Source organism: Lepidochelys olivacea (genome assembly GCF_965140295.1).
Source record: "Lepidochelys olivacea isolate rLepOli2 genome assembly, chromosome: 4".
In the NCBI taxonomy this organism is placed as follows: domain Eukaryota; kingdom Metazoa; phylum Chordata; order Testudines; family Cheloniidae; genus Lepidochelys; species Lepidochelys olivacea.
Genome location: NC_140414.1, coordinates 61433214 through 61450080, shown reverse-complemented (window position 1 = coordinate 61450080; position 16867 = coordinate 61433214). Strand labels below are relative to the sequence as shown.

Genomic DNA, 16867 nt, shown 5'->3' with positions numbered 1-16867 from the left:
CACAGTCAAAATATATGAAGTTTTAAGTGAGAACTGAGGTTAAGATCACCTTTGTCTGTTTTCTAGAAGAAGAAAATAAGACACCAGAAACTTTTGCCGAGAATAAATAAGAGACGACACCAAAGTGCAGTGGAATAATTTCTATTTTTGATTATACCTTAAGGCAACAAAGGAAATGTAATGGCTACAATAGCACAGTTAATGAGTAGCTATACAATATTTATTGTGTTAAGTGTAACACTTTAAACAATACGTCTACTTATATTTTCGTAGCATCTGTAATTTAGAACATCTGATTTTCATAACATCTGTAACTGAGTTGCATGCATTTGTACTGTGATCAGAACATGCATCTACTTCCATCATTTTTCAGTTCGAGTATATTTACTGAGATGGTTTTATATATAGGAGCTACACTACAACAGCTTCCTGTATTCACATTAGACATTCTGATTAATTTTTACCATTTGCCCTACATATGACGCTACCTAATCTATAAAGCACTATGTGGGATTTTCAGGTATTTTTAGATGACTGTCTTTTTTCCACTGCCTGATGGGCTGATCCAGTTGTACTCGGCCTGCACCAGGACAAAACTGTTTTCCCGTATCTTCCTGAATTGCATCATCTCCCCACCTTCTCTCATTGTGATGACATCATTGTCTGGTTCACTAAAGGACACTTCTGTTCGCTTGTGACAATACTGGGCATGGATGCAGCGCAGCCCAGCAGCCAGGGCCATGCCGAGGGCAGCCGTACAGCCAAGGAGAATGCCAAGTTGGGCTGCTATGAATTGTGTCCCTCTTCTAGGGTGTTCTGCTCCTTTCCCAGGAACAGCAGCGTCAGGTATGGGTCTGGTCACCCATGGAAGTGTATTCCCAGCAACCTCCTCTTGGTTCTCCTCCTCCCCTCCGGAAACTGCTTGTTCTGACTGCAGCAAGAAGTTTGCTGAAGCCTTCTCTGTCACTGACCGCCTCTCTGTCATCCGCCTCAAAGCTGATGATAAACTGCTGGAGACATCCAAGTCAGCCTCCCTGTCTCTATGCTGTGACACTGTCCCTGGAACTGCAAGCAGGTAAGTGTACCAAAGCTGGGTGGAAAGTGAAGCTGTAGCATGCAACACAGGTTTTGTCATCTCCTGGTTGGAGTTCACAGCAATCTCCTTAAAAGCAAAAATGTGACAAAACATCTGATGAGAGTCTAAATAGCTTGTGGGATTTAACTGGCTCTTTCAGCTCCTTGCCACTGGTTCAAGGACAAGGACTCCTTGCCGCCTAGTTTGGGAATAACCAAGGACAATAGCCAATGGTTGTTTGTTGGTCTTTGTGAAACGAGTTGGTGCATTCAGCAGAGTTCCTAATGGACACAACTGACACCCTTGCTTGATATCTCATCAGAGAATGCCATAGATGGAATAGACACTCTCAGCTGGTCCCATTGCTCAGAGAGGAAGCAAGTTGGTAGGGCAGAGTAGGAAACTTACCCCATCAAGGTGCCAGTCTCTGTATAAAGGACTCCAATTTCTGGGGCTGGTACCTGGCACCTTTCACCAGGCCTACAGTCACTTAACTTATCTTGCTCAAAAATGTAAAATAGGCACCTGAGCGCACCGAATGATTACATTTTGCTAATGCCAGGATCATGCTGCCACATCAACAGAAAGATGCCCATTAACTTTCCTGGGCTTTGGATCAGGCCTTTGGGGCAGGGGAGTCACGGAAGAATTTAGTTTACCTCCCCCTTTGCTACTGTTTAAATAAAAGGAAAAGGCCCCATAGGATTTTAAAGTTCAATAACCCAGCCCTGGCCTAAAATTGCCTGCTTTCCCATGCTGCACTGTCAGTTGGAAAACTACCACCTGTAAATAATGCTGAACCATCCCAAACAATGTGAATTAGTATTTTGTTAACACTCTTGTTTCTCAGTTTCTTCTTGTTTCAAAGCACCTTGTTTTAGCAGTCACAAAATGAGACCCCAGGCTAGACTTTAGCCTAGACTTCACTATAGATCTTAATCAAGACTGACTGCAGAGGCAATCTGAGGATTTTAGAGATGCCCCTGAAAGAAATGAATCTGAGACCTACACTGAACTCTTACCTTCACATTGCACAGTTGCTGCCTGATCCAGAACCAGTGGTGTCTATGGGTGACCAGTTTGAGTTTGGATCAGGCCCTTACTAGCTGGTTTCTATGGAACTTGAGCAGTCCAGCAGGCTCTTTAGCACATCCATCAATTACACCAGAAAAGCTCTTGGCCTCTGATGTCATTAGTGGATGTTTAAACAGCTTGCTGGGTAGCCAGTCTGGCAGGAGTCCTGGTGAGCTGTGAGGCAAAGTAGGGGATAGACAGCAATAGTTCAGATTGTGGGAGAGGTTACCACTGAAGAAGGTAAATATGACAGTAAAATGTAGACAGCAAACGAGAATTTCAGTGATTAAACTGCAGAATCGAGAGTCGCTAACTAGCAGTTTCAATACAGCACAGATACTTGGAACAGCCAGCCCAGTCCTTTCCCCCAAATGGAAAAAGGGCTATCTACCTGGAAAATACTATGGGATGCAGAGACTTCTTTACTACAGAGGAGTAGCCGTGTTAGCCTGGATCTGTAAAAGCAGCAGAGAGTCCTGTGGCACCTTATAGACTAACAGACGTATTAGAGCATAAGCTTTCGTGGGTGAATACCCACATCCGACGAAGTGGGTATTCATCCATGTAAGCGTATGCTCCAATACGTCTGTTAGTCCATAAGGTGCCACAGGTCTCTTTGCCGCTTCTTCACTACAATTAACTAACCTGAAAACATGTCTTTTCCTGCAGATTCCTACCTCAATTATTTCACCCTTCGTTTCTCTCCTTCCATTTTGGATTCATTCTGTCCTTTCTTTCCTGATTTGTAAAATTCTCTTCTCCTTTGTTCTCCTTTTCTTTCTTTCTCTCTCCTTTCATTTTTTCTTGCCCATCCCCTTTGCCCAAATGATCCACATTATCTCACCTTTGACTCCACTGCACCTGTTCTCTTGTCCAATTTCTCACTGCTCTCTCCTCTATTTCCCTCTCTTCTCCTTTTTCTCTTCTGGATTCTCCTAAATACTTCTCATTTGTTCTCTCCCTTGATTCTCTGGGTTCCCATGTTTCTCTCTCCTTATGGCATCCTCTTACCTCCAAGACCCGGGACTTTATTGTCCCTTGTTGCTCCCCTTCTCTGTATTCTGCGTAGTGTTCTCCCTCTTACCACATAACCTCTCTATTCCCTTTGTCCCCCACTCGAATCCACTCTCCCTCTCCATCTCCTGCCCTAGTTCCCATCCAGGTCCCCAGTTCATCTATCCTCCTCAACCTCAGGCTCCACCTGTTTATCTCCCGACAGTTCTTCTTTCCCCAGCATCTCCCAACAGCCTCTTTCCTTCCTAGTTAATCTCCCGTTTGTCCCCTTCCAAGTCATTGCTCCAGCCACCCAGCCCCAGTTGATCTCTCCAGGCCTTCCTTTTCCCAGTTCATACCTCTCCAAGTCTCTGTCAGTTCATCCCTTCAGCCCTCACTGCCACCACCTCAGTTCAGGCCCTGCCCTCACCTCACCCCCCATTCATGCAGGACCCCTCAGTTCATCCACCACCCATAACTTTCCTAGTTTATCCAAACCCCCAATTCAGACGCTGTCTCCAATTACACACACACACACACACACACACACACTTGTTCTCAGTGTATCGTCCCTAAATCCTACCATCTCTGAAACACGGGAGAGGAGGAAACATGCTGCTACTTGTATGGGATGGGACAAGCGCTGTACCTAGAATCAGCTCTTCTCCCTGCTGCTTGCTTTCTGCCTCCCCTAAAGCACAGAGACACCAGGGAGACAGCAGGAAGCAGCAGGCACAAAACAAAGCAAAAGCTGCGTCCGGCGGCACCACTGCAAACCCTGGCTGCCGAAGGAGGATGCTGCACCTGAAGTAACAAGCTGCAGTTGGAGGCCTCCTGCAGCAGTGCATTTCACAAATTGGCTAGGGTGACCCCAGCTGTCTGGTCAAAGCAGGAACAGGCCAGATACCCATAAACACAATGGGTTTGAATCCAGTCTCGCCCACAATGCTTTTACATTAGTGTAAATGCTTTGACTTCAATGGAGTTGATCCTGTTTTACATCAAAGTAAGCGATAACAGAATCAGCCCCACTGCCTGGGTCTGTACACCTCATTCAGGCTAAAGAGGATTTCAGGATGTTGACTGCCCTCTAAGAGGTACAGCTCAGAATAACAGCTCATACAATCTCATCACTATGTCTGAACATATACTGAAAGGAGAGAGCGGAAATGACCTGAAATGTTTCTAGCTGGTGTACTTTGCTTTAAAACAAGATGTAGGGCATTTAGCTGCCTAAACAAAGCCAAGTTGTCCTTGTACATTCAGAAGCGCTACATTCCCATGCCAGAGTGCCTGTTTAAGCTTACTGTACTTCCTGATAAATTTATGTGAGCACTTTATATATTATGATTTATTTTTGTTGTTTCAGAGTTCAAAGGAATAGTAAATTGCTGTGCATGTGCTATATGTTATGTGGGTCAATGAGCCAGACCATGGGATATGTTCTGAAGTCAGTATTTACAGCGGGGTAAACTAGAACCCTTTTAAAGAGTTTTAGGTTTTGCAAATTGTTTAAAGCTAAGCAGGAAAACAAAGCAGTAAACTCATCCATTTCTGCAAGAAAAGATCACTGCGAGAAGTGGTGTGCAATGAAAACACAGGTAGTGCTCAGCGGTAATACAGATTAACATAGCTCCATCTCTGGGCCATGCTTGGATATGGGGCTTTGGGTCAGGCTTGTTTCATTAATTCATTCATATATAGAGAGATAGATAGTGTGATACAGAAGGGCCAGGGAGCAGTGGGAGAGGGGAAATATATAAGCCCTAGGCTAATTAAGGCGTGGTTCCCTGTAGACTAGGAAGGGTTGTTGCAGGTTAATCGGAGCACCTGTAGTCAATTAAGGCCCTGTCAGGAACCTAATAAAACCCCCTGCTTCAGGCAGTCAGGTTGTGTGAGGAAGGAGAGAGGACTGGAGCTTGGAGGTGTGTTGCTGAGACTTGAAAGACCAGAGAACTGAAGTAAGGGAGACTCCCTCCCCCAGCCTCTAAGGACCGAGGGTAACCCTACCCAAGGGGGAAGAGGGTAAGAAACCCGCAGGGGTTGAGAGGGGCTGGGGCTCAGGCTCAGAATGTAGAGTAAACCCAGACCCCTCCCCTGCTTCCCTCCTTTACTACTTTCCTGGGCCACTAGCGGGGTCCTCACCACCCCAAGAGCTGCGGCAAGGGGTGATGTCTTAGCCCCCTGCCAAGAAAAGCACGGGGCCCACCATACCAACATAAGCCGTTTTGTCACAATAGATAGAGAGAGATAGTGGCATCTCCCCCAAAAGAATACAACTGCCTGATTTCAGAGTAGCAGCTGTGTTAGTCTGTATCCGCAAAAAGAAAAGGAGGACTTGTGGCACCTTAGAGACTAACCAATTTATTTGAGCATAAGCTTTTGTGAGATACATTAATGTATCCGATGAAGTGAGCTGTAGCTCACAAAAGCTTATGCTCAAATAAATTGGTTAGTCTCTAAGGTGCCACAACTGCCTAAGACTCAGAACAGACCATATTAAGTCTTAGACACTGACAGCTTTAATATGTCAGCCTTTCAGGGCTAGAAACAGGATCACTGGAAAAAGGAGCTTTCCAGCTTCCCCATGGCAACCAATGCAGGGTTCTAAACCAAAAACATCTCAAATTGTTGCACTTTAAAATCATGTCATTGCTATGCAGTGAAAAGGTTTTTTAGATCATTTTACAGTTGAACTCCTAGTAATCAAGGCACATGACTCTACTGGTAGTGAAAACATTCAAAACTCTAACAGTGTTAAAATAGCTTTAGTAACATGTGGCATATTCAGAACACATGTTGCTGTTAAGATGCAAAAGGTTTTATTGTCATCTGCTGCTAAAACTTCCACCTGCTTCCAATAATTTTCCATTTCAGCAGATGCAGGCCTGGTTTGATGTGAGTAATTGGACATGGGTGAGGCCTCGTTTCTTGGGAGATGGGATTAGGGAGGTAAATGGATCAGCAGGCTGGAAACAGAACGTCTGTACTAAGCTAAAATAAGGGGAAACATCCAGGGAATCACTTAAATGGCCAAGATAAAAATGGATCAGATAAGCCTAGAATGTAAAATGAGCTTAAGAGTAAGTTGTCCATGGACAGCGTGTAGGTAGAGCATGCTGTACAGGGATTGGTTCCTACAAAAAGACAACGCCAATCCCAAATCATGTGATGCACTGTAAGTGTATATAAAGGAATAGGGTTGGATGTGTGGCATACCCTGTACCCAACCCCTATGCTTAAGCCCGGTCAACTCAAATGTAATTTGATTCTATGCTGATAAAGGAAGCTGAGTGATGAGACTAGAGCCAAACTTAGTTTTTAGGGAACTGAAGAGGTCTTAGGGGAACCCGAACAATAGAAAACACCCCACGCAGTTCTTACCTGTATATCTTCCTTACATGTCAAACACAACTGTGATGTGGAAGCACCTGAGATGCTTGGTGGTCTAAAATATTGGAAAAGGAAGGATAAGTTTAATATATTTGGTCTAGCTGTACAAATTGCAATGAAAAAACAGAGTCTGTACTTTATTAAAAATGTTGCCCGCTAGAATAGCCTCATGAGATGCACATTTATTGTGATGAGAGGGGCCCATAGAGACAGCAGTCATGCAATCCGACCCAAGTACTGTACAGATAAGATAATGCAGAATGTTCAGTACCAAATTTATCTTCCTCCCCACCCCAATTATATAGACGCCTATTGGACCCAATCCTGCCCAAGTCCCATTGAATCCAAACTTTTGCAATCCACTAGTTCAGTTCTCCTTTTCCTTCTCCACAGTGATGGAAGGATAGCCCTGCTAGATTTGTAATTTCTTTGATTATTTTTAGAAAAATCTAAATATAAGTTGATTTTTTTATTACATCTTGAGCCTTGTAAGTCTAAACACTCTTCAGTCTAGTCTGTCCATCTAGGCATTTGTACTGTGCTTATCACTGTGGTGTCTGAATAACTTCTCCACAGCTCTATTTAAAGAGAGTCCGATTGTTGCATTAGCTTCAGTTTACATCACACCCAGCCCCAAAAGGGGCTGAGTAATTTTCAAAATCTCAATATGCAAATACCTAATAGGAATGCACAGCTTGCCACATGGGCACCACTTGCCCCATGGAGAAACAGGTGCTAATTTACTCCTTCCATAACTTTTGGAGAAGTAGTTGTATTCAGATTCAGTACGTTACCCATCAGGTGTGCTGGGGCTGGAGGTATAATCTTGTAAAATGAAACTTCGCAAGATGTTCGCCATGTCCAGCCCTTGAAATTCAAGTGATGGCTCCAGGCTTTGATCACTGTGGATGCTGCTTCTGTTGGCTTGCCCTCCTCCATGTCTGCTGCTGACCCTCAAGGCTACTGAATCCACAGAGGTCTCAGGGTGTTGCTTTCCCTTATCAAGTTGCTCTGTGTCTTGTCCGCTTCCAAAAGCAGGCTCCAGTACTTTTGTCACTGCAATTCTAGTCAGTCCGGCAGGCATAAATTTTGCAGACTGAGTAAAGATAGTAATACTGTTGGGTGTAGTAGAACCTTAAGAAACACAGAAAAGTGAACAAGTATATTTTCGTTGTATTGTTTGTTTCAAACGTTGATTTGTAATGACATTGATTAATATATTATCTGCATTCATATACTAAAAAATAATAACTTTGATTTCTACAGCACAAAGCTAAAATAGAAATCTAGGCATCTCATGGAAACTGGAGAGTAAATCAATAAAGCCCTCCCCAAATTAAGTTCAGATAAAATAATTAAAGTCAAGGTGCCATGCTGAATACTTTCAGAAACAAGGCTCATTTTTTAAGTCTAGATCCATGGTTTACTCCATCTTGGAAGGAAGGTATTTTCACTCACCTGAGACGGCTGAAGCAATGATAAAATTGTTATCTGCTCTTCCTAGATGTTCATTCACTTTGAAAAAGCCCTGCTCAGTCCAAACTGAGAGAAACGACATCTGACCTGCCTTTTGTCCAATACACATAGTTGAGGTCATGCAAACAGTCACACTGACGATAAATATAGAACTTTCTCTTATTTAGACAAGAACACCACACCCAAGCATCCAAAAACCATGAGTCAGGCCTCCAAAATCATGAGACTGGCTTGAAGTTTTGAGATTTAAAAAAAAAGTACATTTTGAGTTCTTTTTCTTTTCATTTGAATCTACAGAGTGTACTCAGGTCATGTTTTCATGCTGTTCTTTGCAACTGTGAAGGCTAGAAACTCTCTTGTTTTAAATGAAAGCTGAAATTCTCATGAACTCATGTCTCCAGGAGCTGGGGCTTTAAGTAAAACATCAACTGTAGCAAGACTCAAGATAAAATCATGGAAGTTGGCAACACGCTTTGCATCCGACGAAGTGAGCCGTAGCTCACGAAAGCTCAGGCTCAAATAAATTTTAGTCTCTAAGGTGCCACAAGTCCTCCTTTTCTTTTTGCAGATACGGACTAACACAGCTGCTACTCTGAAACCACTCTTTAAACTGTATATCGCCACCATCATTCAGACGAAAGCCCGGACCCTGAATGGTGATGAGTGCTGTCACTTCAATCAGCCCCCAGTAACTATGTAAGTGAACCCCTGAGGTTAATTTATGTCACTTGTGTTAGGTGGATGAAGGAATATACCATAAAAATATTCTACTGGAACTAAGTTGTCAGTAAAATAACACATACCTTTGCTTGCTGTAACAGTTACTTTTAGATCAGTAGGTTTTTGCAGTGGTGTTGGCATTATAATGCTGGATTTCTTGCTACTATCAACAGGTGTTCTGTTCTGTATTTGGTGGGATATAATAGCAGACTCAATCCTTACCCAGTAAACAAAATATGACTGGACTACCGATAAACTGTCAAAAATAACATATGTTAGTCAAGAATTTAGTCACCCTGTACCATTAATAGAATATCATAATATTCTGCTAATCAGAAGGCCTTTAAAAAAAACCCTAAAAACAAACAATGCAAAAAATATTAATAAATTAGCCCGTCACACTTTTTATATTAAAAACAAAACACACTAAAAACCATAGGGAAAATGTAGTGTAATTATAATTAGGGCTGGTGAAAAACTGAAAGAGAAAACTTTTACTAGCTCTGCTTCCATGGGCAAGGAGGCAAGTGGGAGTTACTGATTAAAAAGTCTCATTAGTTAAATTGGATATGATGGGGATCAATAGGAAAATTGATAGGTGGATAAGGAATTGGTTAAAGGGGAGACTACAATGGGTCCTACTGAAAGGTGAACTGTCAGGCTGGAGGGAGGTTACCAGTGGAGTTCCTCAAGGATCGGTTTTGGGACCAATCTTATTTAATCTTTTTATTACTGACCTCAGCACAAAAAGTGGGAGTGTGCTAATAAAGTTTGCAGATGATACAAAGCTGGGAGGTATTGCCAATTTAGAGAAGGACAGATATCCTACAGGAGGATCTGGATGACCTTGTAAACTGGACTAATAGTAATAGGATGAAATTTAATAGTGAGAAGTGTTAGGTCATGCATTTAGGGATTAATAACAAGAATTTTAGTTATAAACTAGGGACGCATCAATTAGAAGTAACGGAGGAGGAAAAGGACCTTGGAGTATTGGTTGATCACAGGATGACTATGAGCCGCCAATGTGATATGGCCATGAAAAAAGCTAATGCGGTCTTGGGATGCATCAGGAGAGGTATTTCCAGTAGGGATAAGGAGGTTTTAGTACCATTATACAAGGCACTGGTGAGCCCTCACCTGGAATACTGTGTGCAGTTCTGGTCTCCCATGTTTAAGAAGGATGAATTCAAACTGGAACAGGTACAGAGAAGGGCTACTAGGATGATCCGAGGAATCGAAAATTTGTCTTATGAAAGGAGACTCAAGGAGCTTGGCTTGTTTAGTCTAACCAAAAGAAGGTTGAGGGGAGATATGATTGCTCTCTATAAATATATCAGAGGGATAAGTACCGGAGAGGGAGAGGAATTATTTAAGGTCAGTACCAATGTGGACACAAGAACAAATGGATATAAACTGGCCACCAGGAAATTTAGACTAGAAATTAGACAAAGGTTTCTAACCATCAGAGGAGTGAAGTTCTGGAATAGCCTTCCAAGAGAAGCAGTGGGGGCAAAAGATCTATCTGGCTTTAAGATTAAACTCGATAAGTTTATGGAGGAGATGGTATGATGAAATAACATGGTTTTGGTAATTAAATATTCATGGTAAATAGGCCCAATGGCCTGTGATGGGATATTAGATGGGGTGGGATCTGAGTTACCCAGGAAAGAATTTTCTGTAGTATCTGGCTGATGAATCTTGCCCATATGCTCAGGGTTTAGCTGATCGCCATATTTGGGGTCGGGCAGGAATTTTCCTCCAGGGCAGATTGGAAGAGGCCGTGGAGGTTTTTTGCCTTCCTCTGTAGCATGGGGCACGGGTCACTTGCTGGAGGATTCTCTGCTCCTTGAAGTCTTTAGACTACGATTTGAGGACTCCAATAGCACAGATATAGGTGTGAGGTTTTTTGCAGGAGTGGTGGGTGAAATTCTGTGGCCTGCGTTGTGCAGGAGGTCAGACTAGATGATCATAATAGTCCCTTCTGACTTAAATATCTATGAATCAGTTTTACTTTTATAATAGTATTCTAGCAGGGCTGGCAGCACCACCTACAACTGAGACTGTTAGACATTTTCTATTGTAAGTCCCTCTATTCAGTTGTTTATAACTTTGCCATGCTTTAATCATTCAAGTTCATATTTTCCATGCTGCTTTTCTGCCAGAGGAGGACAGACAAGCTTGGGGATGGACAAGAAAGGTCTAAAACTACTAAAAACGCTCTCCTACAGACCCTGAAATTGAACCTAGGAGTCCTCAGTCTCTTGGGGTGTGGCTACACAGCAATTAAACACCTGTGGCAGCAACAGATCAGCTGCCATTTCCTAATTCTGGAGTATTTCACTTTGCAACTTTAGCGTTCTTTTAATGACTGTATTTTTGGATGCAATATGTATTAGTGTAACTCATAACTTATACTGCCTAAACTGAGCTATATTATCTTATCTTGGCTATCTGGTGTCCTCTCTGTTACTATCTGATGCAAGACAATAACTTGTTCTGTGAACAATTCTATCTATATTTAACTTTTTAAAGGAGGTAAATAAAAATCAGTGAAATCATATACAACGCTACTGATTTCCAAAGTATTTAGGCTGTCATTTTTTCATCTGCAGAATTGTTTAACAGTAGGAGAAAGCTATGTAAATACAAAGGAGCAGTAAATTGCCACTGAAGACAATAAATCTGACAATTTACAGCAGCTGAGAAATTACTCCAATATTTGGTGAATTTCAAGCAATATCTAACCCCTGTTCCCTGCCCCTCCCCAACTGAACATGGCAAACAAACTGTAAGGGCATTGGGACTCCTTTCCATAGATATGAACTAAGGTTAGGAACCATATATTCTTACAAGAACTTGATGTCTCCAATGGGCTGGGCAGGTGCCTTCCACACAAATGACAGGTTTCTTTTCAGTGATTTGTCGGAATGGGTTACAGAATCACCATCTTCAAAACAAGTCAGCAGTTTGGAACCCGGAGGAATGAAAACAAAAGTGCCAGCAACTTGATCATTAGATACCCTGCGAGCTTGAAGTAAAAAGCCCATGAAATCACGAGTGCTCCTCACTGTCACTGCAAAACAAACCATGGTACAGAAAGAAATTTGTCCACAGCATCCACTTGCATTTCTGACATGAATCATTTTCAATGGAATTTTCATTGGAATTGATTAATTTAGGAGGAATCCGTATGGAACCAAGCTTGCCATTTTGCCTCTACATTTCTCTCTTAACATAAGAACGGCCCCACTGGGTCAGACCAAAGGTCCATCCAGCTCAGTATCCTGTCTGCCGACGGTGGCCAATGCCAGGTGCCCCAGAGGGAGTGAACCTAACAGGTAATGATCAAGTGATCTCTCTCCTGCCATCCATCTCCACCCTCTGACAAACAGAGGCTAAGGACACCATTCCTTACCCATCCTGGCTAAAAGCATTCTGAAAATATCAGAACATTCTTTAATGTTGACTTTTTTTTTTCCCATGAAAGTTACATGGAAATTTTGGCTGAGTCATTTTTTTAATTATGAACTAATCATCAGTTGATACTTGGAAAAATACAGCTATCTATACACTAGTAATATATACATCATATTGATTGATTTTGAAAAGAACTCTTGTATAAGAACTAAACTGTCCTGTTGAACAAAAGAGTGCATGCTCCATTTCTGTTTAAGACCTAGTCTTTTGAATAGGAATGAGTAGGTAGGATGGATGATATGTTTACAGGCCAGGTTCCTCTTCATTGCCATTTAAAATACGTAGGGCCCGGTCCTACAAAGTTCTCTGTGTGAGAATTTCCCATTATATCTATGGGTCTGATTGACTTTAGTGGGGATTATCTCAGGCCCAGCATCTGTAATATGGGGACAATCTGAAGAAGACCCCATTGAAATGTACAATTTCATTCTCTGAATTTACCGAAGTGTAACTGATTGCAGAATATAATCCTTTCAGTCTTGATGAACAATGAGGAAAAAAGAATGCATATTTTACATAGCAACCTCCATTTATGGTATGTATCTGTAATTACATTTATTCCTTGTGAGGAGAGCTGCTATAACTCATTCATGGCATTTCCATGTGTAGATTATCCCTCTTCTCCTTAACTCACAGATGAATGTCTTAACTGAGATTAGCTATCAGGTATTTTTTATAGATATGAAAGTTTCCTCTTAAATAATTACTCCTTATGAGTCAAAAGTGCAGTCTAGAAAACTTCCCTGCTAGGTACACAGTAATCACAATCCGTGCTGCTGTGCTTTGTATTTTTCTGCTTGACCCACAACAGGAGAGAACGACTAGCAGCACTGTGACTTTTTCATGAATGTTCTATGTCAGGTGTGGGCCAACTTTTTTGCCTGAGGGGCACATCGAGGTTTAGAAACTGTATGGAGGGCCGGGTAGGGAAGGCTGTGCCTCCCCAAACAACCTAGCCCCCGCCCCCCATCCGCCCCTTCCCACTTCCCACCCCTGACTGCCCCCCTCAGAACCTCCAGCCATCCAACCCCCCCGCTCCTTCTCACTTCCCCTGAGTGCCCCATCCTAGGACCCCCTGCACCTATCCAACCCTCCCCCCACCCCAGCTCCCTGTCCCCTGACTGCCCTCACCCCTATCCACACCTTTGCCCCCTGACAGGCCCCCCGGGACTCCCACGCCTATCCAACCATCCGTTCCTCGTCCCCTGACTGCCCCCAGGACCCCCTGCCCCTTACAACCCCCCGCTCCCCACCCCCTTACCGTGCCACTCAGACCAGCAGGACTGGCAGCCGCGCTCCCAGCAGAAGCTCACGGCCCCGCTGCCCAGGGCACTGGCGGCACAGCGAGCTGAGGCTGCAGGGGAGGGGGGATAGCATGGCAGGAGCTGGGAGAAGCCAGGAGCTCAAGGGCTGGGCAGGACAATCCCATGGGCCGTAATTTGCCCACCTCTGTTCTATGTTGTAAAGTTAATGAATACTCCTTACCTGGTACCTTATCACCTGGAAAGTAGAAGGACATATTGGTGTGGACAGTGATATAGTTGTTCCGGGGGTTCTGAAGCTGAGCTCTTATATGTTTGGGTGTCATGTCACCACAGGCAGAAAGACTCGCACCATGGGAGAAGGCAGCAGTGTACGAAAGCGAGCACAAGATTGTGCATGCCCATCCAATGATAACTACTTGGACTTTCATTCCATCCTCCACCTTGTTATTCAAAATAACAGGCATTACACTCCAGGTTAAGTTCAAAGTAATAATCTCTAGGAAGATACAATCAGTAAGCACGGCACATGTGTCATCTTTGAATTCACTGAGACACGCAATAATACTTCCCTTTCAATTAATTAATTAATTCCCTTTCAATTAATTAAAAAAAAAAGTTATCCATGACTCATGGAGCCCTTCCTAGTAACCCACAAAAAAGGAACATTTTAAGAAGTGGTTTGGGAGGTGGGGGATGATCCATAAGAGGATTCTTTTTCTTGTGAAGTTGTCCACAGAGCAAAAAAGCTGGAAAACCATCGCTGTACCGAGTCTTGTTACCATTAGTGTCAGCAGAAAGGATTCTGCAAGTTCTCATTCATCTACACAGAGTATAAAATCCTCAAGTAACAGTGCAGTACGCAAGATGGAAACATCTATCTCGCAAGTCTGTAGAGCTGCTCCATGGAAACTACTTCAGGTCCATCCCAGTGAAAGATTCCATGTAGCAGCAGATCTTCTGTCCCTGCTCCACCTGCACTCTGATACCTGGAGCCCACACCAAGCTGGACTCTGAATCAGTGGCAGTGGGTGTGGGAAGAGCACATACATACCCTGACTCCACTGTGCACAACAGAACCACAACAATTTTGCTGAGAGCAAACCCTTCAAGGCACTGGAAGTATGGGTTGTATTGACCCCAGAATGTCTATGCTAACTATGTCCATCAACGTTTAATATTTAACTATTTTTCTAAATTTTCCTCTTCTGTTGACATTGTTTGGTGATAGTGAAACATACAAGATGCAAAATCTGAAATCAACATTTGAAGCCCAAGATAAATCCCTATTTATTTTTGGTTAAAGATCAAGATTTCATCTTTAAACCCTAATATAAATATGAGGAAGCACTATTCACAAAGTTAACGCCTGCTATCTATCCAGGAACGTATAGCTCTCTTTGCCCAGAGTCTACAGTAACGGGCATTAAATAAATGCCTAAAACAGACAGAATATACTTATTCCTGTTTCTTATCATCGGTGCTGTCTCCATGTAGTAGTGTGCAGGTTTGAAACGTAATAACAGAGAATGTGTACACAAATATTTATCGCACATGTGAATGAATGTGTACATGAAAGCAGGCTAGCCCTATTTTAATGTATATCTTCAAATACCTCCTTTTCAACATGTAAATTATATTGGCTTCGCTTTCTTTGGCTCATGAATCAGTAAGTGGATGTATAAAAGACAGAGGGAGTCTGAGACTAAAGAAATCTCGGTTACATCACCTCAGAAGTTGCCACAGATTCTGAAAAATTGCCACTGAACGTGGAACAGTTTGTTCCCAGCCTCAAGCAGAAAGCAGCTCGGCAGTTTAGCCTTCTCTAGAGCTCCATCACTCCAATCACTTAAGTGCCATAAGGAGCTTGTGGCAGCGAGTAGGAGCCCCTCTTAAAATTCCAACCCCCAAACTGAAGAGAAAGTTGGTGTGATACCCCTGGCTGGGATGCCACTCTCCCACTCCCTGAGTACGCTTCAATCAGCAGTTCTCAAACTGTGGGTCGGAACCTCAAAGTGGGTTGTGACCCCATTTTAATGGGGTCGCCAGGGCCAGCGTTAAATTTGCTGGGGCCCGGGCCTGAAGCTGAAGCCAAGGAGCTTCAGCCTGGGGTGGCAGGGCTCAGGCTCCACCCTTTTGCCTCCCGCCCAGAGTCCTGTAGTAATTTTTGTTGTCGGAAGGGAATCGCGGTGCAATGAAGTTTGAGAACCCCCTGGCTTAAATCATCTTTACAAGAGATGGTTTCTCCCTGGGCCTCAAAAAATACTGCTGAACTGCAACTTTTTGCCTTTGGAATTCACCAGATTCTACTCTCTGCTTTTTAACCCTGGGGTGTTTGTTCCCCATGTATCTCGCCCCTTTACAAGCGTCTGTCACTATCAGCCAGGGAGGCCTTAGTCCCCAGTACCATTTCAGCTCTGTTCCCTGCCATTGACATTCACTTACCTTGGGATACATTCCTTCAGGCTCACTGTAACTGTTCCCCCTCAGCCTGCCAGAGACGCATCCTTTAAGGCAAGTTCTTCACTTTCTCCTCTAATGGGAAGTGCACCAGCTGTTACTCTAATGCCGACAGGAGCTCTCTGCCAGTGCCCAAATCAGCTTTAATCGTATTAGTTTTCCTCCTCCTCTCCCACTCACTCATTTTATTTATTAATTCATTTTATCATCAAGTCTCTGGGATGAAAATAAAAACAAAGCAAGAGGGACAAAGTAGTATGTTCTGTACAGGATCACCCTAGAACTCCGTTACTGATGCTTAGCCGGATGGGGCCCTTGTTCTTTTTAATTAGCATGGTAAAGATTTGTAAAACAAAGACATCAGCTTCCTTTAGTCCTTAAGGCCCTGGGAGCTGGATTTTTTTTTCTCTCGCGTGTTTACATGGAAGCAAAAGCAATACCTTGCTAGAAATAAGCAGAACAATTCTCATACATATTAGAGTAACCACAAGCAGCTGACTTAAATGTACCAGAGCCAAAACATTGAAAGTTAAGTCTCCCGCTCCATTTGTAAGTCTCACTTCATTGTCTTTAGTTCCTGGGTATTAGTAAATAACATAGGTGACACCCAATTCGCAGCATGAAAGCAAACTAAGTAGTATGTATGCTGCAGCTGGGTGCTGTGTAAAATTTGTTCCATAATCTTAGACACCCCTCCCCCCCCCACACCCCACAAACCCACCACCAAAACTAACTTCATTAGAGTTAATGGTGACGCTATATTGTCCTTTAAAACAACGTTAATAAAATATATTTTTAAGGCTAAGATTTCAGGAAATGGGTTTTTACCCCTTTCCTCTCAGTAAAATGGAGAGGTATTAGATTAGAGGTAGACAGCTGTACTATGAATTTTAGGTCTGGAGATCATCAAGACCTCCTTAAGATCATTAGATTT

The 16867-nt window shown here is 43.0% G+C and overlaps 1 protein-coding gene across 2 annotated transcripts; it reads right to left on the bottom strand.

The window, feature by feature from the left end:
• Positions 1 to 259: 259 nt before the first annotated feature.
• Positions 260 to 15927, bottom strand: REELD1 (reeler domain containing 1; the record flags this gene model as incomplete). 2 transcript variants are annotated; one of them, XM_084625486.1, is made up of 7 exons in its annotated part: positions 260 to 1162; positions 6527 to 6590; positions 7330 to 7669; positions 8815 to 8987; positions 11585 to 11807; positions 13697 to 13916; positions 15919 to 15927. In XM_084625486.1, 6 exons carry the CDS (start codon positions 13902 to 13904, stop codon positions 527 to 529), a joined length of 1644 nt encoding a protein of 547 aa, XP_084481612.1. In that variant the 3' UTR covers positions 260 to 526. The 2 variants fall into 2 exon arrangements, with proteins under 2 accessions (XP_084481612.1, XP_084481611.1); XM_084625485.1 differs by lacking the exon at positions 15919 to 15927 and having other exon boundaries at positions 13697 to 13940.
• Positions 15928 to 16867: the final 940 nt, after the last annotated feature.